General features: G+C 42.9%; 1 protein-coding gene across 2 annotated transcripts in view; it reads left to right on the top strand.

Annotated features, from left to right (window-relative positions):
* The window catches only part of LOC136561527 (6-phosphofructo-2-kinase/fructose-2,6-bisphosphatase 4), a 51,226-nt gene extending 26,669 nt beyond the window's left edge, over positions 1-24,557 (top strand). For both annotated transcript variants that reach the window (XM_066557868.1, XM_066557867.1), the window contains exons 3-14: positions 129-225; positions 2,567-2,633; positions 3,821-3,895; positions 4,725-4,781; positions 5,109-5,230; positions 6,889-7,096; positions 7,654-7,800; positions 8,405-8,509; positions 10,145-10,274; positions 10,635-10,697; positions 13,764-13,828; positions 21,796-24,557. In XM_066557868.1, the coding sequence (XP_066413965.1) occupies positions 129-225; positions 2,567-2,633; positions 3,821-3,895; positions 4,725-4,781; positions 5,109-5,230; positions 6,889-7,096; positions 7,654-7,800; positions 8,405-8,509; positions 10,145-10,274; positions 10,635-10,697; positions 13,764-13,828; positions 21,796-21,855 (1,196 nt within the window). In that variant the 3' untranslated portion in view covers positions 21,856-24,557. The remainder of the gene's footprint in view (positions 1-128; positions 226-2,566; positions 2,634-3,820; positions 3,896-4,724; positions 4,782-5,108; positions 5,231-6,888; positions 7,097-7,653; positions 7,801-8,404; positions 8,510-10,144; positions 10,275-10,634; positions 10,698-13,763; positions 13,829-21,795) is intronic.
* The last annotated feature ends 2,245 nt before the right edge of the window (positions 24,558-26,802 follow it).

Below are 26,802 nucleotides of genomic sequence, written 5' to 3'. Positions count from 1 at the left end.
GAAGTATGATAGATTGACTTCTTACAGGCTAAGTTATTTTATCTTTGCAGGAAGTTTGGTTTCAAAGTTGCCATGACCTTTTCATGTTTCTGTTGTTGGCTCTTGCTAATGCCGGTTTCTCTTGGCAGAATTTAATGTTGGTCAGTATCGTCGAGATTTGGTGAAAAAATATAAATCCTTTGAATTCTTCCTGCCTGACAATGAAGAAGGCTTGAAAATCAGGAAGTAAGTTTTGATTGTGCTTGGTACACCATGCTAATTGTATTAAAAGGATATCCTGTTTAATTTGCTCTTAGAGATTGCTTGAAGTTGCATTTTTGTATGATCAAGAAGACCCTTATGGAGACTGCAGGCAAAGACATTCTAGAAAGGTGGAATAGTGATTTCTTTAGGCTGTTTAAAATTTGGGGGTCTTTTTTTCTTGGTTGCTTCATCTCAAGCATCAGAAATTGGGAGAAGTCTTTCTTGATTAATTTTCATTAGGATGTGACTACTGTTAATCCTGTAGATAGTCTAGGATATTTTCACTCAAAAACTATTTTAACAGATAATTATAACTTTTCCTACCTTCTTGTAAAGTACCAGCTAATAAATGTGACTCTTTCTGCTGGATAATTCCTAAAATTCCATTTTAGAGCTTTTGTTTGCTTCATAAAGGAAAAAAAACCCCACATAACTGCTTTTCTTTTTGATTTGTATAATGAAATTGTTTATCTGGAGCACTTTGAATGTATTAATCATCATCTGTTTAAATGAGTGAGAATCAAATGTGATAATTTTCTCCCTGAAATTGTGGGTTTGGCCACCATGCAGGTGCCTCATTCATTCCCTCAATGCACAGCCTCAAAAATTGCCATGTTTTGCTAATGCTGTGCAAAGCAAGGAGAGAAGCAGAGTTCTGTGTCCAGATGAAGCATTTGAGTCTCTGCTCTTGCCTGGAAAGAGGCTGTGCTTTAATGTAGGGTAGACCTTGAGAAGAAAGAGTGGATGGGAGAAGGGTCAGAGCAAGAGGGAGCTGCATCTTCCCTAGAGGAGATCAAGCAAGAAGGCCTTTTCACTTTCTTGGACACTCACTGTACTTTTTAGTGTGTTCAGGAAAGCACTTAGAGCGTGCAGTGTGAAATGAGAAGGAAATGAAAATTTGAGATGGATAGAAATAGTATTTATTTAGGCTACTTAAAATATGGACTGTCTTGTTCTTAATTCAGCTTTTCCTTATGCATAAAAAATGTCTGGACTTTCATTTGTGGCTGTCCCTTGCCTTGTCCCTCCTCTCTCTTCCCTTTTTCCCCCTCAGCATTAGAGTGTTGCTAAAGCCAAAGGAGAACAGGCTGCAGAAGAGCCTCCCAATCCTTGGGAGCAGTTATGAGGTGCATTAGCCTTGCAAGGCACTACCTTTTGCTTTCAGGTAGAGCCAAACCTTTTAATGTGCCTCTGTGCCACCTATTAGGCTAAGTGGTGAGGGATGTAGCATGAAATGGGCTGTGTGACATGATCTGCCTGGTTAGCAATGAGTAAAGAGGGTTTGTATTTATTCAGTGAAGATCTGGGTGATGAATCTCAGCTCCTGACATCTGTTAACTGTGCTAATGTGGAAATACTGTCAGGATCCAAAAGCCTTCATTTCTCTTTCAAGATAAAGCTGTGCTTCCAGAAGGTGGTAAATAGAGGAGTTATGAATTTCAGTCTGGAAGTCAAAATTTAGAAGTAATGTAGGGAAGGGCTGTTGAAATGGGCAGGCTTTTATGTTGGTACTGCAGAGAGGCTGTACTTACTGGGAATAAATGGGGCTTTGTTCTGCTAACAAGTAAATCCTGTACAATGTTGCCCTCCAGCATTACTGATGTGTTACGAATCATAATGGACTTTGAAGATAATGCTAATGCTGGGGACAGAGGAAAGTTGCATATTCATGTGTTCTTGTCCAGATTTAACACAAGTGTAAAGTATGTCAGGGTGGGGATTTTTGGTGTTTGTGTCCTCAGCTGTCTCCACTACTAATTGCACTGGGTTGGTGACTGCAGTGGGATGATATTTCACCTCAGTCACTAATACTTGATGCTACCTTTGTTTTGCTCTCTGTTTTAACAAATTTTTTCTGCATAAGCAGTTTTCACACAATAGCTCAAAAGAGAGTAAGTAGATTACTGAAAAATAGTTCCCTCTCCAACTTAGTGCCACAAGATAAAGGCCTTGAGTTGGTTAAATTTGTTTATTATTTTGCAAATCGAATTAAGAAGCAGTTATGAATTAATAGGTTATTGGGAAAAGCATACAGTTACAGGGATGTTTCAGTGATGTTATTTTAGATCAGTGGAAGTGTGTCCTGGTCAGCCAAATTGATGGTGTTCTGTGAACGTGTGTAGCTGTGTCAGTGACACAGAGGAGCAAGGTGACATGACCACATTTCCTTAGTGCAGCTTGGCTGACCTCTGTTGGCTTTTTCCCGTGTTTGGAGGGAGGTCTGTGTTTTTGAGCTAGATTATCTTAACATTCCCAGGGCCCTTTGGTCCCAAGTGCATAGCAAAGTCCTTTATGTGTATTTTGTGGCTCTTTCCCTGTGCAGACAGTGTGCCTTAGCCGCGCTGAACGACGTCCGGCAGTACCTCAGCGAGGAGAACGGGCACGTGGCCGTAAGTTCCCTCTTGGAGACACCTTCTTGAGGTGCCTCTGCACCAAACTCTGTGTGTCTGCTGGATTATACACAGCCTGAGTGATTGCAGCAGCTGGCCAGTACACCAGATTTCTTGCCTTTGACAGTTAGGTCTGCCTTGTTGCTGCAGTGAAGTGAGTGCTGGATTTCAAGGTGTTGATGCCATATTGAGCAGCTACCTTTGATTTGAGGGGTTAGCTGAGAAGAGGATAACACCAAGAAAAAAGTCCACCTTCCCTTCACATTGCTATAGGACAGTGTTCCACAATGGGCCATTAAACACATCTGTCATTTTGCTTGCATGTCTGTTTGATAGTTTAGTGTTCCAAGTGGAAGGTAAAGACTTGCTGAACAAAAAGTACCCTCTTGGCACTTATTGCTGGCATGAGAAATGTCTGAAAAGAGCAGGAGAAACTTATAATGAGTTAGTGCATACTTTAGTATTAAATAATGGAATGCAAAACATCAGTTCCTCAACTATTGACATTGCATGTTGAGAGTAATTTTAAAAATTTTTGTCTTAAGACTACTGACACAACTCTGGGGTTTTTATTAACTAAACAGGGAAAACCATTAACCATAAGTTCTGCTGGATGCATGAAGTAAATGTTATCCTTTGGCAAACTTCATACTTCAGTAAAACATTGATGTGTTCAGAGATAAACTGAGTTCCTAGAAAAATGGCTGCATTGATGGTGTTATTCATGGGCAGGATTTACAACTCTTGCAAGTTTTACACTTGCATTTGAACAGCCTATTGAACTGCAGCTTTTTTTTTTGTAGCATAAGTTCACTAAAAACTTGTGCATTAATATTTAATGCTGATAAGGGGCTAGGAGGAAGATTCTCTCCTGTACTATGTGCTAGGTTAAATTCTGATTTCCTTTTCCAAATCCAGAAAATACTTTGGAAGCAGCTCTAGCAGCTCTGCTAGAGCTGCTTCCAAAGTATTACTAAATTTTAGTATTGAGAGAATATGTGTAAAGTAGTAATGTCTTTGTTTTCTTGTTGAGCATGTTGAGATAGTGGGGTAGAGGGAAGTTTCCATTGCTTTCCTTTTCACTGAGGGACTTTAAATCCATATTTGGGTTGTTACTAACACAGTGCTTCCCACAGGCTGCGCTGCTTTTTAAATTCCTTTTTCTCTCTCCCTTTGATTATTCCTAGGTCTTTGATGCTACAAACACAACTCGAGAACGTAGAGAAACTATTTATAAATTTGGTGAAGAAAATGGATATAAGGTGAGTCAAAGCAAAGCAGTTCTGAGCTATTGCATTTTGCCCTTATCTGTACTCCAAGTGCACTAGCATGAGCCACATCTTTCTTGGATGATTAATTAATTAATTAAATTAATAACGTATTCTGTGTTCCTCCGATAAGAAGTCATTCAGTCCTCATTTTTCTCATCTTTAGTGTTTGCATTGTTTGGAGCTAATGTATTTTGTGCTACAGCTTCAATTTTGTTTTCCTGGACGTGTGGTCATGAGTGCAGTGCAGAAAGAACATTTAAAGTATGGTTCTTCATGCAGTTCAGATCTTTGCTGCAGGAGCATGAAGGGGGTCCTGTGTTAGTTCTGGACAAACCAAAAACTTAGTGGTTTTCTGGCTTCTGGTTTTACATTTAGCAGTTCTCCAGTCATCTTTCATTTTCTCTAAACTTAATCTCTGTAAGCCTTTGACACAGCAGAACACAAGCCTCTTTATAAGTGAGGCTTCTCCATGACCTGGGAAGCTTCTGAAATGTTAATTCAGAAATGTTAGTTACTGTTTGTGGGGCTGAACTAGCATCCTCTGCAATTGTTTCTTCCTCTTCCATCCTACGTTTTTTCTACTGCAAGAATTTTCCACTTGCAAGCATTGTTGGGGAAAAGAGCAGAGAGCATGATGTGTCATGGGATGGGGAGCCAGGGATTTCTGGTGAGAGGGTCTGGAGAAGCTTTCTGAGTAAATGGAGGAAAAAGGCCTTGGCATGGAAGTGGGTGACATGCTGCTTGTGTGTTAGTACCCAGAGGTGTTCTCATGCATCTTCCTTCTTCCTCCCTTCTGTTCTTCCTCCCATTTGGACTGAAGACCTTTTTTGTGGAGTCTGTATGTGTTGATCCAGAGGTCATTGCTGCAAACATTGTGGTGAGTAAGGGAAAGTTTGCTTGATATTGGGAGGCTTAAAGTAGCTTAGTATTTTTAGAAGTACATTATAAGAACTTCCAATAGCAAAAACCTCACGTTAGCTCTCATTAATGGAAAAAAATTCATTTTTTTTCCCCCTGTCCATGTGAATGTTACTAGCTCAGAAATTTAATTCTCTGAAGAGTTGGGGGTTTTTTTGCTTTACATGTATTTTAATGAAGTTGCAGACAAACTTTTTGTTGTGTTATCCCATTCCCTATTTCTTTAAACATCTGTGAAGAAGGGAAGGAAACTTAAATACTGTTCTCCTGGTTTTATTTTAAACAGCAAGTGAAGCTGGGCAGTCCTGACTATGTGGATTGTAGTAATGATGAAGCAACAGAAGACTTCATGAAAAGAATAGAGTGCTACAAGAACTCGTATGAGACTTTAGATGAAACTCTGGACAAGTGAGTGATGAAACAACACTGTTATTACTGCTGCTGATCACAATATTATTAAAATGTTATTTTAAGGGTTGGGGCATCCTGTATTGGGGATTAGGGCTTTCAGGTCATTATTTTAGTGGCTTGATCTCTCTCCCCTTTGGCAAATTAGAGAGTGTTGACTCTGGGGGTGTAGCATGGAAACTTCCTTGTTAGAGGAAAATTGGCTAGTGAGTCTAGTCTGGGACAATATTCTTTTTGATTTTCCCACTTGGGGAATAGTATTTATTCTTCTGGTATAGAACCAGCATTTAGCAATTATTCCAGACTTTCTACGGTGGTTGGTTGGTACTTGGTTTTTTTGATACATAGAGGAGACGTGAGTGATTTGTAAGCATAACTTAATTGGTTGGCATGGTTAAGGTTAATTATGAACACATCAGTCTTAAAAATGTGACTTGTGAATTAATTTATTTGTGCTTGCAAAATTATCCTGCAGGTGCAGGGCTCTGAGAAACTGTCTTAGCTACATTATTTGTCCTCATGCCAAAGCATTCTTCTGGTTTTTATTAACTTTGAACTCTTGAAAATAAGGTAGGGATGAATCATGTGAGGAGGAGCCCCTTTCTTCGTGCTACAGCCCAGCATTTCAGAGTAGGATTTGGAGCTGCAGCCATCCCAGGTGCTGCTGGTTTGTTGCAGCCAGAGCTGCAGGGAAGGCTGAGCTGCATTTTAATGTAATTGAGCGTGAGCAGCGTGGAGCTGGCTCAGTTCATGTGTGTAATTCCTGTGATGGACCCAATGGCTGAGCCTGCCTGGAATGGCAATGATTAACTCCAAGGAACACAGGCAGGAGTCAGGGTGCTGGTGCCTGTTTCTCACTGCCTCTCTTTGGTTTTATTATTAGTTTCCTTGTTTCATTGCAGTGTGGTGTCTCAAACACATAGCTAGTAACCAATAGTGGTTATTTTCAGCTTATGAGACATCTTCGAATGAGCGGCTGCTCTAGAATTATGGCTCAGGTGATAAAGGATAAGCAGTGAAAATTGAAATTACAAGCTGTCTGATGCTGAGAGAACATAGTGGTGGGGTAGATTACAGTACAGTTAACAAAGGGTTGCTCACAGAGCAGTTGAGAAAATGTCTTGCTTCAGACTATTCCCAGGCTCTTCTGGTGCCCTACTTTTCTGGAGGGATTAAATGAGATGGGTAATTAGTGACCACTCCTTTTGGCCCCTGGGTGCAATCAGACAAGCACTTGGTGATGGAAAGTGTTTGTAACCTGGGGAAAAAATCCCCAAATGGTATTGTAAAATAGCTGTATATCTTATTTAGCTGTGGTAACTTAAGTGACTCCACTGAATCTCCTTTTCAGTGTGTGGGCTGCATTTTTCCAAGGGTAGGATCTAGATTTGGATGAAGTGCAAATAAAGGAGGCAGAAAAGAAAGTGATGTGAGCAGCTCCACGTGAAAGGAATAAAGTTCATCCTGTACCTTTGGAACACTGTGTTATTTCCTAGGACTAATGCTTATTCTGTGGCTGAATGAGGATTTTTTCATTTCTTTGGCTTGTCTCCCCTTTGTCTCATAGCAGAGAGGGTGGAAAGATTGTGCTACGTGCTAATAACAACAATGTGGAACCTTACTTTTTTTTATTTTTTTTTGTAACTTGCTCATGAAAGGGATCTTTCTTACATTAAAATTATGGATGTTGGAAGGAGTTACCTGGTGAACAGAGTGATGGATCACATCCAGAGCCGGATTGTCTACTACCTCATGAATATCCACGTGACTCCTCGGTCAATCTACCTCTGCCGCCACGGGGAGAGCGAGCTCAACCTCAAGGGGAGGATAGGAGGAGATCCTGGGCTGTCTGTCAGGGGGAAGGAAGTATGTACCTGCAGCCAGGTGTAACTGTGAGCTCTGTGTGTGTTTGTGCTGGGCACTTGCAGCTTTCCTCCTCTACAGCCTTTTCCTCCTAATGAGTTTAAAGGACTTTTTTAGTTGCGTGTTTGGGTAGTGGAAACAGGACGGGCACTTTGTGTGTTGTGGTTTGTACTCTTTTTATCTGTGTGTCTCTCTGTTGGCTAAAATTCCTTTTTATCCCACACCACAAAGCAGTTGGCAAGAGGGCTTTATTTTTTAACTATATTGTTGTGAAATCCTGACTAGTTGGGTAATTGGGAAGGTGTACACAACTTAAAGCTGAAAGGAAAATTAGTGGAAGGAAAGCTAGGAACTGCTAAAAATTTGTATTTTCCTTGTGCTTCTTTTCTTTCTGCTGTCCCTCTTGGATAATGGAGTAGGTTGTATTTCTTAGCAAAACCTTTGACAGTCTTTTGGAAAAGCTACAGTGAGCTTACAGAGGCTGGAACCCCTGTATTCTAAACTCAACGCCCTGTGTTGGCTCTGAGCCCTCATCCAGTGTCTCTTGGTTTTTCTTCCAGTTTGCCAAAAGCTTGTCACAGTTTATTAATGAGCAAAATATCAAAGATCTGAAAGTTTGGACTAGCCAAATGAAAAGGACAATTCAGACTGCTGAAGCCTTGGGAGTGCCTTATGAGCAGTGGAAGGTTTTGAATGAGATAGATGCAGTAAGTTCTTCTCTTTTAAATGCCTAATAAGTTGCTTTGACTGTTAGGGGTGAAGAAAGTACTTAGTTTTTTAACTACTTTTTAAATATGTCTTTTATGGGATAGAAAGTCATTGAAGCTGCTTCTAAAGTTTGGAAATAATTGTCACTACTTAACAAACATTAAACAAGACTAAATGTTTCACTGAATTTTGCCATTGTTAATTTGTTGTTCTCTTGTCTTTCCCAGTAAAATATTCCTCTGTAGAAGCCATGATGTTATGAAGCGTTGGTTGGTTTGGCTTGGAAAGAAGTTTGTGGTGGGAGGGGTTTGCTAGCTGGCAGTTTCCAGCTGCAGCTGTAAGATATAAAAGAAAGTGCAATAGATAAAACATGGCCTTGCTTTGTCCATAGATGTAACTTCATCTGTAAAGGGATTTAATGATTCCTCCTAACCACCTCTGAATCAAACTGAGTGCCCTGTTTATTGTATGTGACAATTTTAAGTGTCAGAGTAGCAAAATAAAACTTCTAAAGGTTATTTGTATATGGTTTTATGTAAGAGTGATATCTGCTTTTTGCATTACTGGGAATACATGTTTTTTAATTATTTTCATTACTGACAGGGAGTGTGTGAAGAAATGACATATGAAGAAATACAGGAAAATTATCCTCTTGAATTTGCACTGAGAGACCAAGACAAATACAGATACAGATACCCTAAAGGAGAGGTATGCTATTTTCAATCTCACAAGTTGAAGGACTTCCTTTTCTTCTTGCATATATGCATGATGGCTTTAGGAAGGAAAAACAAATTTTTAAATTAATGAAAAGGTTGTTCCTTTCTCCATGGAAAAGCACATAGGATCTTGCAAGGATTGAGCCCAGACCACTTCTGTTGATTCAGGGCTTGAAAAATAAAACCATAAATTTAGGAAAACAATGGAGAGCTTTGATCTTGTAGACTTCATTCCTGTGCTGGTCCTGCAGTGATAATGCAGGAGGAATTATTGCAGGGCTTTAACTGCTGCATATGCAAACATGCTACTAAGATGCCCTGTTTCTGTTCATCCCTGCTCTTGGTGGTGGCTGTTTTGCAGGCAGCTCTGGCTGAAATGCTGGGGAAATCTCCAGCCACCTTATTAAACTCCTTGCCTCTGGGAAAATAAACTTGCTGATGGCTTTTCTAAAGCAGCCCTAGTGCAGTGCAGTGATGGCCAGATGGTCACAGGGCCATCGCTGGGGGCTGAGGTCTGGGAGGAGGGATTGGCCCAGCTGCTCCTGCTTGAGCTGTGAGGAAGCAGAGCTCTGCCTTCTTCCTCAAGAGCAATCACTGTGACAAGAGCAGTGTCCCTGGCAGTGTGACCCGGTCCTGCTAACGAGGCAGTCATTAAGCAGCAAGTTCTCCTCATGCGTTTGAACAAGGAGTGTTTGTTTTTCCAACCAGTTCAGTCCTGGGGATGGTGACTGGCATGTCAAACTCCCTCGTGCGTTGTATGAGATGGGATGAGTTGATCTTGTTTATCTGAGGCAGTTTTGTGTCCGGTAGCAGTGTGAGGGGTTTGCACAGCTCTCAGGGGGCTTTCTCTTGTCCAGGGCTCAGTCAGCAGTGCCACTTGCTCCTGCCTGGGGACCAGGGTGAAGGTTTCCTGCTGTGCTCGGTCCCTGCCCTGCTGGGCAATGTGCTGAGCTCTCCACCTGTGGTACCTGGCACATTTTGGAAGCACCTGGCACATTTTGGAAGCAGTGTCTTTACTGTGCATGTGAAATTCAGTTCAGTTGTGCCCATGCAGGAGCCCTGCTGTTCCCCTGCAGCAGCAATTCCCTGTGCATGGTGAGGCAGGACAGGTCACCAGCAAGTCCTTGTGCTGGCTCTTGGTGGGATGGTGGCTGCTGTCACCAGGCCACTCCAACATGCCTACAGCTTGTTTGGAAAGGGCAGCCTGAACAAGTCAGGCTTTGTGAACTCTTTGCATGCTGATTGTTGGCTGAGCTTCCTAGATTTGGGCTTGGAAGAGAGATGCTTTTGAAGATGAGCTATGGAAAATAATATGCAAGACTCCTATTTGCAGATGTGAATTAAATCCTAGGGATTTTGTGGAAATTCTTGATCAAAGTGGCTAATTTAATTAAGCTTTCCTATGAGGGAGATTTGTTTTGTTATGTGTATAATAAAATGTGTTATGTGAGTGCTTAGGTCTGAACTGTGTTCTTAGTTTAATGAAAATTATTACTGGAGTATTTATGTGTGCACTAAATAATATTTAGAAGATGACTAATATGAAAGTAAGATTCCCTCTGTATATATATCCTGTTCAAAGAGTTTTTCCTTTTTAATGTGCTCTGTGTTTCTCCTCCCCACCCAGTCCTATGAAGATCTTGTTCAGAGGCTGGAGCCAGTAATTATGGAACTGGAAAGGCAGGAGAATGTGCTTGTCATTTGTCACCAAGCTGTCATGCGCTGCTTGCTCGCATATTTCCTTGACAAGCCCGCAGGTAAGTCTTCCTTGGTGCATTACAAACAGGCTGCTTTTTTGAACATTTACTGCTTAAGGTTCCACACAATAAATTCTAACAATTTGCTCTATCATCAGAGGCTGGTTTTGCCAGGCAAGTACCCAAGTGTATTTTTTGGTATTTGACCCCCACATATAACTTGGTAGTTGATGTTATTGAGCTGCTCCTCACCTGAAATACTGTGGTAGTTGTTTTTTGCTTTGATTAACATCTCTGTTGCATACTAGGAAAAGAAATATCCTGTTAGGTAAAAAGTTATTCAAGTAGCTGACCTGAAACATAACAGGAGAGTCAGTTGTAACCTGTATTTCATGTGTAATTTGTGGTTTGATTTCTCAGAACAACTGCCCTACCTGAAGTGCCCACTGCATACCGTCCTAAAGCTAACCCCAGTGGCTTATGGTAAGTGCAAGTATGTATATTTATTATATAAGTCTGGCTATACTCATCAGGAAAGGTGGTGGAGTGTTTAAAACACACTTTATGTTGCTTTAAAATAGTCAGGTTTGACATTGCATGTATGCCTGCAGAGCTTTGCTGGAATGAATGAATCCTCTGGATTACCCTTGCTTTGCCTTGTGCCAGGAAACACTTGTGTTGCTGAAGGCCTGAAACCACCAGTGGCTGTAACTGCTGGAGGGGACAGTTTTTGTGCCCAGTTCATACTCTATTTCACTAATTCTTCTGGCAAACCCATGCATTTACACGTCTGCTACAGCAAGATCTTAGGTTTTATTGATGTATTGGAGGGTATTGCTTTGCAAAAGACAGGCAAATTTGTATAGGTTTTTCATCTTGCCAAATGTGTTTCCTTAGCCTTAGATAACTTTGTTCTCTTTTCCTGAACTATTTTTTTTTTCCATGGACTATGAGAATACCCCATGAACCACTTTGTTTGTTGATGGTGGCATTTGTTTGTCAGCTGCTGTTCCTGGTGCTTGGCTCAGGGGCTTTCCCTGGGCTCTGTGGGCAGTGTGGGGTGAGGGTTGCTGAGTGCCCTGCTAGGACTTTAGGCTGATTGCTGATGGAGTTTTGTGTGTGTTCCCACCTCAGCTTAGTGTGTGCCTTCTGCTCATTTTCATTCAGTTGTGGCTGGGTGGTGTCTGCTGACATCCCACTTGAGAAGATCATCTCAGGCAGAGAATTATCTGCACAGCTTATTAGGAAAAATATATTGCCAAAAAATGCTGGTTCAGTCATTAATTGGAGGCTGTCTTTGATTATCAGCTCTGAAAAATGGCGGTCCAGATCAGTACTTTGTGTTTTGTTAAGTTTCAAATGAAGTTGAAACAAAGAATATTATGAAACAAAGTAGCTGCTGTACTGGAAAATCTGTGTGAGGAGATTTTTGTCATTTGGTTGCAGTTTCGTCTTACAGGAAGGACAGCCTGTGCTGTGGTGACATCTGGTGTTCCCAGCCTTGCATGACAAGCTGGAGTTTGAAAATCAAGATTCACTGCAGTTAAAACTTGGGCTTTTTAAAACTGGGTTCTTCTGCCCTGCTAGAGTCTGCCTGTTTTCCACAGCAAGGCTTTGTTTTGGGGTTCTCTTTGGTTTTTTTGGGGTTCTCTGGTGGATTTTTTTTGGTTGTTGTTGCTGTTTTTCTTTCTTTGCAGGAGGAGGGAAGTTGGGTGACTGTTCATAAATTTTAAGAGGGTGTGGATGTTTGAGTGTTTGCTCACGCACTAAGAGAGGAAGGAAACAAAGTGGTACAAAACACTGTCCTTGCCCTTCTGACTGGAGGGAAAGAAATGCCACTGTCCTTTTTTAAGGGGTTTGATACATATGTCTGATGAGCACATTTGAGCCAACCTGCTTTTTGGAGTTCAGCCATCTGAAAACACAAGGACTGTGTAAATTATTTCTGCAGTACTGATTGATGGCACTTGGCTCCAGGCAGGCAGGATGCAGGATCAGAGCTGGTGTGTTTGATACCTCCCAGCTGAGCCTGTTCTGGGGAAATGCCTCCCCTGGGGCTTTGCTCTTCCTTGTGGTGGAGAGGAGCATCATTGCCACCTTAAGAGTCTGACCTGCAGTGGAGGAACATCTGGTACAGCCTGACAGCTGGATCAGGGTGGATGAGACCTTTACTCAGCTGTCCAGGGCAGTGGTGGTTCTATGAAAAGGAAAACTGCAGCTTGCTGTAGGTAGGAACTTGCTCATCAGCAATTAAAAATGAGCTGTAGAATGCATGTGGTAATTGCTGTGGAGCAAGGCCTGTCCCTTTGGTTTATGTGTAAAGCTCTCCCCATGAGGCTCTCTTTGGATCTTAAACTCCGCTTGTGGCAAGGACTGAGAGGGCTCTGCAGTGTCTGCTGTGTAACAGCCCTGGGGAATGGCCAGCAGCAGGGCTCAGAGCTTGGCTTGGCTTGGTCTCAGGGCTCACAGTGGATCTGTGGTCAGAAGGATGAGTAAGGATCCCGCTCCAGTGGGAGATGATGTGCTTTTCCTCCTTGAAATCTGTTTTATGGTGTGCTGTTTCTCTGAGTTCCCACAGTGTTTGCTCACAGTCTTCCTGACAAATGGGCTTTAAAAGGACAGGCTTCCCAAAGGGAAGGCAAATACTGGCCTTACTAATTTTTTTTTTTTTTTTTAAAGTGGAGTGGCTTTCTAAGGAAATCCCCCTTTTCTGTCATGTAACAACTCCATGGAAGTCGTAATGTGTTACGACTTCAGGGAATAAATGAAGAGAAAAATCTGGAAACCCGCTTGTGATAGAGGATGGAGTCTGGTGTGTCAGAGGAAGTGACTGTTAATGATGTTCTGTAGAGTAGTGGTAGCTTATAAAAGTCATGTTTGTGTGAGATGAGCCAGGGTTTGGCAATCAGAGATGGCTTGAAGTGCTGTGGCCATGGTGTATGGAGTAATTATATCACTAAGTGGATCAGTTTATACTACCTGGGAAATAGTTGTTTCTTCTCACTGTTTTAAGTTTTCTTGCCTCACTGGAGTTTTGAATTTTTCAATGTAAAGCAGAAGTTCCTTTTCAGGAGTCAGCATTGAAGTTCTGTTTAGCTTGGGGTTAAAACCATTTTGCACATATAGAGGAATGGGGGTTGTTGACAACACACTGTACCTTCTTGTAGTTGTTTTTATGTTTAAGAAATGACAGCAGCATTTATCTTCTTAGAATTTTACTGTAGTACAGAAGTCCTGGATGTTTAAAACACAAAAAGTTACAAGTAAAAACTTCCTCATTGAATGTTTGTGTATGTTAAAAAAAAGATTTTTTTTCAAAGGAAGTAATGATAAAGCTAAGCTGAGGAGATTGATTATCAGATGGACAATAGTATTAATCCACGGGGAACAGATTAATTTCTGTAGCTTTAGTTCTTCAGCATTCAGGAAATTCTGGTATAAACCAGAAAGGGAAAGTATTAACCTTCACCATCTCAAAATTTGATTGCATCATTATTATAAGTTCACTTTCAAAGCAGATGTGTCTAAAAATGTGTTTTCTATCAACAGGATGTAAAGTAGAATCTATATTTCTGAATGTTGAAGCTGTAAACACACACAGAGATAAACCTGAGGTAAGAATATTTTTCAAATTGGAGAACTTGATGTAATGTATGGTCTGAGCTGATTTCCATTGTCCTTGTGGCTAGAATTGATTTGATAACTCAGCTGAGTTTTGTTTTATATTATTTTACATATGAAGCTTTGCTACTGGTTTACTCTGAGGGGGGAGCAAGTTTTTTATGGACTGAATCAAACTGTAAATTCTGTAATACTGTGAGTTCTAGCTGGAATAGTTTGTCTTTGAGAAATGAGAATTTGAAGATGTGGTGTCAGTCTAAAAACTCTATGAAGTTCTGCCAGGCTTTGTCACTCAGCAGAAGTAGGTGTAGCCCACAGTTGTGTTATGAGTGCCACGCCTGGTCTGGGGAGAGAAGTCATCAGCTTTTTCATCACTGCTGTATGAAAAAGAGGAATTGATGATGTCACCTGTGTTTTAAGCCAAAGCTGGAGAGGAAGACTAGCTCTCAGGAAACAGCAGGACAGCCGGGGGAAGGAAATTGAGCGTGTTTGTGAAATGTAAGTGCAGAGAAGCTGTCAGCCCATGGCAGCTCTGTGCCCTGCCTGCCTCAGGCTCTCTGTGCTCCTCAGTGCCCACCTCAGCTCAGGCTCCTTCTGCTGCTTGTGCCAAGCTCTTCCTTTGCTTTAGCATCAAAGTTGTGTGAAATGTGTCAAGGTTCTCTTGCAGATCCTCAGGCTCATGCCACCAGGCATGGCACTGATTCCGTGCTGAGGTCAGGAGCAGTGCCACTGGTGAAGTGGAAGTCAGTTTGATAACATGAGAAAAAAGGGCTGTGTTTGGTGGCTTTCAGAGCAACAGTTGATGGTGAAGAGGAATATAGTGAGAAATGAGGTTTTATCTGTGTATTAAACAAGGCACATGACATAAAGTGCCTTTTGTAACTGAGGGTTCACTTTTGTGCAGAATTCATACCAGAATTCTTCTGCAGATAAGTTTTGTTTTAATGACCTGGGTATTCCAAGTTCTGAAAACCCTGACTTTTGAATGTTTTCTCTTCAACAACTGTATTGCAATATTTCCTTCCTCTTCCTTTTCCTGGTTTGTCATTCTGCTTTCCCATTTTGTATCTTAGTTTGATTTATCATGGTTAGGAAATCCAGTCTGTGTTTTCACAGTACCTAAAGCAGGAGAAGCATAGTGAAAATCCATGAGGGTGTCTTAGAGCAGTAGGTTATTTGTGTTTAGTAATGTAGATGAACATTTTTAGTTGGGCTGATCAAAATATCAGTGCTAAAATTACAGCTTGCTAAAACGTTGCCGAAAATGCCAGTCTTCTAACTGAAGGGGTTTATCTCAAGGTGGAAAGCTCTGCCTGAATCACCAAGTGGCTCTCCACATGTCTAGCAAGGGATGTGGCCATGCTGGCACTGCTGTGGGGTGGCTCTGTTCAGGTGCAGAGGATCAGGAAGACATTTCCATTGCTGTCAGCTCAAAGACACAAGGCTGATTTGAGCACAAATGAATTGAGTGAATGAATTTTATAAGAAGAAAAAAAAGGAGCAGTGGCATTTTCCTAAAACCCCTCAAATTCTCTTCTCCCTCTGCCCCAAAGGAAACCCAGCCTGGTGAATTTGGATGATGTTCCACTGTTCAGGAAGTGGGTCCGAATGAAGGACTTAAGGGGGTCCTGTCTGCATTTAATTGCTGCTCAGAGGACTGTGAAAATTTCAAAAGCTTTCATTTAAATCACCTATGAAAATGTTAATTACTTCTGTAAAATTAACTTTTCAAGTAGTCTATTGAAGTCAGAGCATTTAATTAAATACAGTGTCACATAACAGCATTGTTAAACAATGAGGCTATTGGATTGAGAATTGCCCAGTGTCTGTTCTGTGACCCACCAGTCATTTATAGTCTGTGCTCCCGAACAGTGCCCTCCTTTTGGCTCAGCTGAAAACATCTATTTTCACGTGGCAGAAATGCAGGCAGAGCTCTGGGCTGTTTGTTTGTGGCATGTGTGAACCTCAGAGTACCGTGGGGACTTTTCTGGAGCAGACTGAAGCCTTGTGTTTGTCAGCATTGTGGTGGCTGAAGTTCTGACCTTTTCCAATGAAGGAGTCTATAGTCTTTTACAGAAAATAATTCAGGGGAGTTGCTTTAGCTGTTGTTTTCTGGCCCAAAGAAGGGACCCAGCAAGTGCTGGAGTGAAATGTCTGCTTTGCACATCTGGCTTAGTCAGTGAATGACAGAGAGAGGGCATTACTCACACCAGATCTGCTGTTTTATTTTGTTGAGAGGACCTGGGGGAGGGAGATGTTAGTGTAAGGTGAGCTGGCTTACCACAGTGTGGAACAAGCAGGACCAAGGAAACCCATCAGTGTGAAGTTTGAAGAATTGGCAATGATTTGGCCTAAAATGGATCTTGTAAGGAACTTCAGAGCAGTTTATCATGGTCTGCTCTCTTGGGAGGAGGGAGAATACCAATTGCACAGGCTTTGGGACTTTCAGGAGGTGGTGCCATAGCAGATGTGATTCCTCTTTGGCTGCACTGGGGTCTTGCTTTCATTTGATTTTAAATAATTGAGTGCTGCACTGAATGTCATTGTTTCTTTGCAACCTCTGCAAAAAGAGGTGAGATCTAGTTGGTATGATCAGCCTGGAATGGTTAAGGTGTCTGAGAACATATATTTTATTTTGTTGGAGATGTTACATTGTCTATAACACAAGCACATGTTGAAAGCTTCCTCTTGGCACAGAAGCACGTGGCATATTCAGTGAAACACTGAAAGTTTCTCAGTGAGATGTGCAAGTGCTGAAGCACGAGATAAGGTGGATTCCTAGCTGGGCCTGTAAAATACTTCCTCCTAAATGTGACTGACCTGAGCTTTGGGTAGTGCTGCTAGCAAGGGAGCTGCATTTAACTGCTCCTCAGAGGACTCTGAAAATTTAAAAAGCTTTTTTTTCTTTTTTTTTTTTTTTTTTTACTGTAAATACCTTTTGTGCTGTCTCATTCTGGGACAGCAACCATCTCTGACTGCTGCGTTCTTGGGGTGTGGGGGGCTGAAACCATCTCTGCTTCTCAATCAACCCAGCTGTGTACTTGTGAAGGGACCTGATTGGTGGTTTTTGTTGGTCTTACTGCTGCATGATAAATATTGTCTGTATTTTTATTATTATACAGAATGTAGACATTTCCAGACCTACCGAGGACGCTCTTGTAACAGTCCCTGCTCATCAGTGAATCCTGTGTCCCGACCAACTATCAAACTTGGGTGCTGTTTTCATCCTGCTACTTCAAAATAAATTGAAAAACTAATCATTCCAATCACTTTGAAATAATAATAATAAAAAAATAAAATAGCCACACCCAAACCAAACTCATAATTCAAACCAAATGTTTGTACAGCACATGATTTGAAAAAAATTAATCAAATCACAATAAAACTGTTGCACTGGCTAATTTATTGTGGATGAGTTATCAGACCTTGATCGGCTCTCACTGGAATGCTGGTTTTGTAAATTGCTGTCATTTAAATATCCTGCAGCATTAAGCTTTATTGTAATAGCCAGCAATCATTTTGTGTTAGCTGCAGTGTATTTATGAAAGCCATGAAACACAACATCCTGTGTGAGATAAGAAGGTCAGAATTTGTTTTGCCCAGCAGAGCACCAGTATTATCTGTTTCAGGGCCCTTGGGAGTGATTGGACTGCCATGCAGTGTAAAATAACAACCCATAATTACTGTAAATCCCTAATCCCACTGATCCACAGCACTAGGGCTCTACATGTGCTAATTAAGGATGTGCTGTTAGAGCAGGGTAGCAAGTTTTCACTTAGTTCCAGGACAATTATTCAAAGAACAGGAATGTGTATAAATGTTTTTAATATACAACTTTTGTTAACAGCTGTTCTGCATTAACCAGGCTCTAGGGTTTGCCTAGAGAAGGGATTTTAAATTCCCTCTTTTCCTGCTTTGTGTGGATGTGGGTGATGGAGCATGTGCAGCTCTGCCCCAGCTGCTGTGTACCCAGATTTTATGAGGGCTCCAATAAGCAGTGCTGACCATTCCAGAACAGAGTTAGAAGCAGAGTTAGCCAGAGCATTTTGTAGCTGGGTAGTGGCTCCAGCAGACACAAACCTCAAACCAGCAGGGCATGAATCCCAAACTGTATGATAGGAAAGCCTCTTGCAGGAGGGAGGACACTGCAGGCTGTGGGAGATGTGGTGCCCTGGTGCCTTTGCCATGCTGTTCTCTGGGCACAACAAGGCTGTGGGAAGTGCCTGTGCCATGGAGCAGGCAGGGAAAGGCAGAAAAACACTGAGCCTCAGAACTGTTTTCTGAGGGGGTCTTTAAGCAGTGAAAGTAAGCAGGACTGTAGGTTGTGGAAAGTTTTTAGCTGTTAGGTTTCTCAGGTGGTATGTTTTTCCCAAACCAGGATTTTGGGGAAAAAAAAAAAAAAGAAATTTACATATCTGCACTTCTGAAATGGTACTGAAGTCTTCAGAAGTTTGTAGCAATTGGGAATGTTTGCCATAACCAGAGAGCCTCCTGCTGTGGTGCTTGGTGTTTAGTTAAACCACTGCCCCTGGGCTGAAACTGGGAGAACCTGGATCATTTGCCTGTTGCTGTCATGACTGTGATGTGGGAGTGGTTGGTCACTTTTCCATGTTTAGTTGCTCCAGGGTCTGGGCATGAGCTTTGCTGTGAAAGGTGGCCCAGAGGAGCAGCTGAGCCTGCTGTACCCCCTTGTACAGAACCATGGGCCTGGTTGCTCTTACCTGCCAGCTGAGGTGACATTCCTGAGGGATCACAGGGATGCTGGCCACAGCCAGCTCCTGAGGAGCCACATGGAGACAGCTTGGAGTGCTGTCACCTCCACAGGCCACAGCTAAGGAAACCCCATCCAAATGAAATTAAATCCATTGCATTTCCTATGGAGCCAAAATCTGTGCAGTCATCTGCTGTGGAAAAACTGAGTTTTGTTTCTTGAAAAAGAGTGGCTTGGGCTGTCAGAGAAAATTGAGGGGGAGGATGACAGTGAGGAAAGCAAAGTTTGCCTGGTCTGTGGCTGGTGGAGATGGAAGAGGGAAGGGAAGCAGCAGGAGCACCCAGGACCCTCCATTGCTGCCAGCTGCTGCCAGCCAGGTTTCCTGGGGCTGTGTCTGCTGAGCACAGCACTCGCTGTGCTGATGTGTGCCACAGAGTGAAGTGCATATTTAAAAGCAGAATGCTCTAAGGGATCTCCTCTTACAGCAGGATGGCTGAACAGCCCTGGCTTTGCCAGTGAAAGGAAGGCCTGATGCTGGCTGGGAGGCTTGCTGAGGGGAAGCTGGCTGATAGAGAGCTGGATATTTGTATTGTGCTCTATTTCTGTGCTTAGGCCTGGGCTGGCTCTTGTCTCCAGAGGTTCCTCCTTCTGCCTGCAGGAGCCTTTCTGCAGGATCTTCCTGTTCTGCTGTGAGGGTCACATTGCAGCTGAGTCAAAGCAAAACTGAGAGCAGGGCCTGTCCTCTTGGAGACCCACAGCACTTTGCTGGGGGAGGAATGTCCAAAGGCCAGGGCACAGTGAGAACAGCAGCAGTGGTATAGGAGGGTATTTGAGTTAATCTGTGTACTCTGAGTCTCTCAAAGGGTAAGATGGACTCTTGTGCAAGGCAGGGTCAGGCTGCTCCTGCCTCAGGGAGCAGGCCCCGGAAGCAGCAAGCTCCTGCTGGGGCTGCCCAGGGAACAGGGTGTATGGCTGGGTAGAAATAGTATTTGGGTGGGTGGGTTTTATTCTTCCTCCTGTGTTTCCTGGGCTCTCCAGATGGTGTTGCTGCTGGTGTGGGGCTGTTCCCAGCACGGTCATTTGTCCAGGTGTGCTTTGGTGCCAGGCAGTTTCAGGAACTCCTTCTGGTCCCAAAAGTAAGGCTGAAACCTCTGTCCCCTTTCTAAGCAGCAGCACTGTCCTTGTTGCATGGCTTTTCCCTCACAGTGCCCATGGCTGTTCTGAAAGTGGGATCCCAGTTGCCATCATCTCATCTAATGGGATTCCTGTGAGTAGGAATCCACTTACAGTTAATGAGGATATTGGTCCCTTTCTAAGCCCCTGCTCATCTGCTCTCACTGCTGGCTGTTGTTTGTTTAATAAGCCCTTGGGGGTGTTTATCAGGGTTTATCCCAGTTTTCTTCCTTCAATGTGACAGTTCAGCACACTTTGCTTCCACAGCCTGTTTGTTTACTCGAATTCAAGCTTTTTTTGCTTTCAGCTTTCTTGCCTGCTTATCAATATTCCCTTTGGGTCTGTCTTAATTATTAGAATTCTGCTTTTATCCAATACCTCTCATTCACTGAAATAAGCTGCATCTTCTGCCTTGCCTTAATCACCTCATTTCCTTTTAGCTTCATGTTTGAGCTGTCTAGCTCTTGCTGCTTGAGGACTAATTTCCAGTACCTCTGGATTCCTGCATTTTGATGCTCCATTTCATGCTCCATTTAATTTTCTTTGAATCAACATCAGATGTTTAGCTTAAAAGATTTCAGCCAGTATTCTGGGAGTGCCTGTGGAGACCTCACTGCAGTCCCAGGGAAATTCTGGGTATGTTGCATCAGTTGCTAAGAAAAACACAAACACACCAAATGCCAGCACGTTCTGTTGGTTTGGTTTTTGTTTTTTTTTTTTCCCATAACCATGCAGAGTATGACTTGTTTTGCTAACTCCTTGTGTTCTTAGCAGATACTGGTGCTTTCTGATGCTTTCCCCTTACTGCAGAAGAGATGCTTCTTGTAGAAGCTTCTTCTTGAAATAGGGCTGTTGCTTTGCTTTCCTTCAAAGAGATGTGAGAGTAGCTCAGGCTGTGTGCTGGTGGGTGCAGGGATTTCCAGAACTTGGACAACTCTGTCCAGCAGCATTTGCTGTGTGTATGTTCCCAGAAAGCTTGGTGTGGTATTCATGGTGGAAAATGGGGATTTACCCAAGGGCTTGAAGGCTGATGACAGAGGAAAGGGCTGATGCGGATGGAGCAGAACTGGTAAGGGCAGAACAATATTGGCAGAATTCAACTTCCAAAGAGAATCTGATGCTGCTTGTTTATAGCCTGCTTTCATCAGAAATGGCTGAAAATCTAGAAACTGGGATTGGGGAGGGGATTGAATTGCTTTTTGAGTGGATGAGTTTTGACTGATGGAGTTGTCTGTCTGCATGTGCTGAGAGGGCCCCTTGCTGTGTGCTCGTGGGGCTCTCCTTTCCCCAGAGCTTGACTGGAGAGACTTGTTTTGAATGTAAACTCTAATAAATGTGGTAATAAAACCACTGGAGCATTTCCTGATGTCAGTGTGACATCTGCCACAAGCCATGTGTATCCCAAAGTGCATTTAAACTTTATGTTACCAGCTCTTCAGGGAACACTTGATGTTACCAGCTCTTCAGGGAGTTATTCACAGTTCTTCCAGTAGTTTGGCTGCTCACAGATAAGATCAGGATTGGCTTTATGGCTGTTGGTGTTCAGGAATTATTTCCTGGAGTGTGCTTGGAACAAGGAGAGGAGGGCTTCCCTCCCTCAAGATTTTATTGATTCCTGTCTGGTTTATGGCCTTTGCAGGGTTCTGTTTTTTCCTTATACTACATGCATAAAGACTGGGAGAGACAGAGGGTTAGAAAAATGTGGTTAAAACAGTGATTAAAGGAAAAAAAGGTTTTAAAAGCTGTAACAGTGAGACCTGCATATGGTGTATAGGCACCAATTGTCCTGCCAGACCTGGTGTGGTACAAGTCTGAGGGATGCATTTCACTGGCAGCAGAGATCCTGCTTTTGGGTGTCTGAGGGCTCTGTAAAGCTCCTGGCACTGGCATGAGGTCCAACCTGATTCTGACAGGGGCTGGGGCCTTTCCTTGTGTTTTACAGAGCATTTTGAGGGATCCAGCATTACAACTTGCTCACCTTTGTGTCCTGTAACAACTGCGTGCTGAGCAAAACCACGGCTGCCCATCAGACCTTTGCTTTAACATTTTATTTTATTTTTGTCCTTAAATTTGCAGAATGTAGGTGTGAATAGGTCGAGAGAAGAAGCTTTGAGGACAGTGCCCACCCACCTATAGCTGCAGCTCCCGGGGCAGCAGCCCTTCCTCCAGCAGCTCAGGGCCCCGCGGTGTCGGAGCAGGGCGGGATGGACGCGCCTGCCCTTCCCTTCCAGACATTTCGAATGTGATTCTGCTCCTCTGGACAAAACCTGTGCTCGTGGATAACTCCAAAGGTATCAGTGAAAAGATTGTGGGGAGCAGAGCAGAGTTGGGTTTAGATTTTTCTTATGTAAATTTGTGCAGTTTCAGTGGGTTTTTACTGTTTTTGTCTGTGGGTAATGCAAGGTGGTTAATTGCCCGTGTTGATTTTACTGGCAGATTTTAACTAGATTTTATTTTCTCTTTGTAAGTGTTTTTTCTAAGAGTTCTCTTGTTTTTACTGTGAATGATTGCCTAGAATTACATGGAGTTTTTTTGATGGTGTATTTAACATGGGCAAAATTCTACATTTTGAGCACTGGAGGCTTCATTTGCAAAGCTGCTTTAAATGGGGAAGCCCATCAGCTCTGATAATTGTCCTGTGTTTTAAAGTGAACTTTGGTTTGCCAAACACAATTTAAAATTTTTCTGAAATTCACAAGGGAGATGTTCCCTTTGGAAAATGAAGGCATTGAAGCTGGATTTGCTACCTGGGAAATTCTGCTGTTTTAGCAAGATTTTGATACTTTCCAGAGACCAGGGGTATTTTGGAGGGCAGTGGGGGACATGAGTGTGAGTGACAAGTGGGGAATGAATGGAGAGAGATGGAAAGAGACATGTCCTTTCTGCTGCAGTTATGGGAGGGGATGAGCAGCTTTTCTGGAAGGGAGGGGAAAGGATTCAGTCTGTCAAGGGCTGGAAAAGCTGCTTGTCATGTTAGTGTTGTCTTTTATATTTTTAGAGAATTTTTGGAATGAATTTCAACATAAAAGTATATGTTTCTCTTTTATAGCCACGTTTAATATGTACATCAGGAAACAGTACAGAAAGGTTAGGTGAGTTTAACCATTCTAACAGCTCATGCAACAAAAACACCAGGTAAATTCTGAAATAATTTTAACAAGGCACACCTGCCTTGGAGTTTCTCGTATTGTTTTTAAGCACCTTCCATCATCCCAGTTCTTCATTGCTCTTTTATGCCTAGTGAAACTCCAGTGCTAAAAATGGAATTTTCTATGTCTGTCAAGGTCACAACCTTTTAACTGTACTAAATCAAAGTGTATTTTGTATGTGTGTTACCAGACAACTGAAGTGAGCTGCCAGCACTGCTGCTGGCTCTAGCTCTGCAATGAGGAGAACTATTCTTTGGTAGTTGAACTGTGTTTTTTCTAAGGATTCTCTCCAATTAATTGAGCTTTTACCATGTGAGTTGGTGGGGTTGTTTTGTTGTTTTGGCTTTTTTTCTTTCCTGAATTCCTGTGTGAAATACCAGGCCCTGGTAACATAGTTTTGCAGGCAAGGGCTAAATTGTCTTTTGTTTGTGCAGGGTCTATAAAATAATGTGCTGCTGTTGTGATTACTTTTTTTTTTTTTAAATAAGCTAAATTCAGCAATATATTCAGCTCTGGAAGTAAGCCATAGTGCATTGCTGGGTTCTGTTTCAGAGGAGGAATGTGTAGGGTGCAGAATGACCAGGAACACTTGCTTCAAGTGCTGCTGTCTAAAGCTTTGTGTGTGTGTGTGTTATGGTAATGCCATTTCAGACCTTTATTAATTCAGCTGTGCCATAGTTGTGGGGTGAAGAGAGAGCTTGCCTGGCACTGCTCAGAGGAGTGAATTCATTGATGTGTGGTTAACAAGGCCACCTTTGTGGCACAACTGAAAGAGCAATTTCCCCTCCCACGGTGGTGTGGGAAAGCCGGGCTGTGCCCCAGGCAGCCCCCGCTCCTCTGCTGGGACAGGAGGGGGGGTTGAGCAGTTTTTACACTGAGAATGTCAGGATTTATCTGTAAAAATCCCAGGAGGCTGCATTAGAAAAGTGGGATTTTACTGGCAGATTGTGAGCTCAGACCTGGCTGAAGAAGTTTGGGCAGAAATGTGTCCCCCAGTGAGAGCTGAGCCCAGGGTTGCTTCTCTTTGCTGGCGAGCACAGCTTGAAGTGTCTCCTCTCCCCCTTTGTTTTACCTCTCTGATCTGTCAGAGGTGCTGTAACATCCTCGAGGCTTCATGTTCTATGTACAGTAGGTATTTTTATAGCCTGCTTTCAAATATACTGTGATGCGTGTTTTACTACAATGGGTGTTCAGTAAAAAGAGTTGTATAGAAGTGTAAATAAACTATTGTGCTGATACTTGAAGAGAAAAAAAAATGAAGTTGTTGGTTCTATGGTAGGAATGTTCTAAATCAGTGACTGCATCTGACCCTGGCTGCAGAGAGCAGGTGTAGGTGATGAATGTAGATTTGAGCTGAATGTAGATTTGGAGTGATGGGTTCTCCCAGGGTGTAAGGCTGACTGCTGTTCTGGGAAGGCACAGTGAAGAACTGCAGTTAATTGTCACTTCTGTGAGTGTGTCCCCCACTCCTGACAGAACAGTCACTGACAGGAGAGGGGAAGACCGTTGTCCTGACCTTCTGTGTTTGTACCATTTGACTGCCTCTGTGTGTGCCTGGCTCAGATGCAGTCTCTGGACTGGGATTAACCTGTCCTTTCTTACATCGTTGGCCTTTGTTGTGATCTTTCAGACAAATGTAATCATTTGACCTTTGATCCAAGTAATAAAGATCAAATGCTACAAGGTGCACTGATGTGTGTTTCTTTCCATGTCCATTTCCAGTGGCTGAAGTGCCAGGTGAGTGTTCCTGGGCCTCAGCAGGGTTCCACAGCTTCCACAAACTGGGCTTAGGGAGTTTACATATAAATGTAAGGATTACATTAATTCACCTTGTGGTGCTTTATTGTGACAAATAACTATGATTGAAGTAGGAAGCTCAATAATGGAGGAAGTTGTTGGAGGAAGTGATTAAATAAATGCATGCCAGGATTTGCACACGATGGAGGAGAAAGGTAAGGCTTTATTAGCTTCACCTGGTCACTGGGATTAAGATCTGCTCCACCCTCTCAGACCTGCACTGTCCTTACATTGTCTTGAACATGCTGCTGGTGTTTTGAGAAAGGTGAAAACCAACAGCCAAATGCTGCCTGTCAGTACAAGTCTGTATGCAGCTGGAGGGCATTAAATTTGCAGGAGTACTTATCCTTCAGAATGACAAGGACAAAATTAATGACTGCTTTGTGCTTTTAGAATTATGTAGTCACATTTTCATGTCTTGCTGATTGCAGCCCCCCAGGTGCTAACCACTTTTCTCTGCTAGGTGGGAGCTGTGTTTTAATTGTTCTTTAACTCCACTGTGTATTTCTGTTTGGGGAGCAGGTAACTTTGTTTGTTTTAGAGCTTTTAGGCTGCTTTCTGGACTAAATCCTTTAAAAGCTGAAACTTCCTGTAGTATGAGCATGAGCCAGAGGCAATGGGTGAGTGAGTGAACTCAGGTGGTTCTCACAGGTGGCCCTGGGCTGCAGCAGCTCTGCAGAGGAGGTGGAGGAGCTCCCCAGGCTGTGCTGTAGCACAGGTGACAGTGGTGTAGGGCCCTGTGCAGGAGGGGTGGAGTAGCTGCTGTGCAGAGGAAAGGGATCTGTGCCAATGTGTGAGTGCAGCTGGGCACAGCTGTGGCAGTAGGAGATGCTCCTGGTTCATCAGTCAGATGCCAGCTGGAAGATGCTGTGTGAAGCCTCCTGAGCAGATCTGGCACTTGTTACTCCAGAGCAAAGCAGGTGAGTACAGGGAGCCAGTTCCCAAAAGGAATATTTACTACTCCAGCCAACTGATAACAACTTTGTGTGCAGATAGCCCCTGCTGCTGGCACCCACTTTTGGAACTCCTTACCTAGAAATGCCTTTCTGCTTGGATGCAAGGGCACAGCACTCACCTTGGAAAGCAGAATCCCTTTCTTGTTTCCTTGCAGTGGGGTTGGTAAAGCAGGCCAGCCCTGGCAGTCTGGAAGTGCCAGCTGTGTTCTGCCCCTTCCAGCCTCAGTCTGCTGCAGGCTCAGATGGCATCCGAGTCATGCTGGCATTGCTTGAGTTATAGCAATAAGCTAGAGCTGTTCTTTAGGAGCAGAACAAAGGCAGCAGTGTATTTCTTTTTTAATCTCTACAAGTATTACAGCTTTCTGCTGCTCTTTCAGCAGGATTAACAGTCTGAAACGACCCAGAAGCTCCAGGGTTCTCTTAGGAGTTCTGTAGCATTCCATAATTCTTGGGTCAACTGACACATGTACATTTTTTCTGCCTGCCCAGTCTTGAGAAAATTGCAATAGTGTTACAAGATACAGAAAGTTCCTAAGAAGCAAAGAAACTTTGCTTCAGCCTGAATTTTATGAGCTGACTGCAAGGCAAAGGTTTTGGAAGGAGCTTTGCAGTCATTACATTTGTTTTTCTTTCTCTCTAATGGCTAAAAATTAAAATTCAGAAGTAGGTGTTGCAAGACAGCAGGATCTGGTTTTGTGCCCTTCTAACAGCAAGCAGGAGGAGCCACAGCTGCTGTGTTACAAACAAGCAAATAAAACTGGAAGAAGGATTTTGTGTTTGGCAGTTAAACAGAATAATCCCTCAGGCAGAGCAGGCAAGTAACTCTGCAGTCATTACCTGCGTTCTGTCCTGCTGTGATTGCTGGGGCAGAACCCCACATTCCCAGGAAGGATGGGGCTGCTCTGGATGCTGAGGCCTCTTTGTCTCAAGGCTTGGACTGCCTTGGAATAAATGTAAATGTAATAAATGTAGCATTTATTCACCAAAAGCATCCCTGAGCTGTTTCCCTCAGCAGCTGGTCTTACACTAGGAATCTCTGCTTTCTCCTGACTCTTGTTTAATTCACAAAAATAACAAATATTTTAAGAAAGAGATCAGGGCTGACCAACTGATCACTGTATTTTAAAGACCACTGGAGTTAAATTGTATATTGTTAAAAATCATAGAGCCGTAAGTGAAAG

The sequence above is a fragment of the Molothrus aeneus genome, chromosome 12 (assembly GCF_037042795.1).
Source record: "Molothrus aeneus isolate 106 chromosome 12, BPBGC_Maene_1.0, whole genome shotgun sequence".
Lineage (NCBI taxonomy): Eukaryota > Metazoa > Chordata > Aves > Passeriformes > Icteridae > Molothrus > Molothrus aeneus.
Note: the sequence above shows the minus strand (reverse complement) of the source record. Positions and strands in the feature narration are given on the sequence as shown.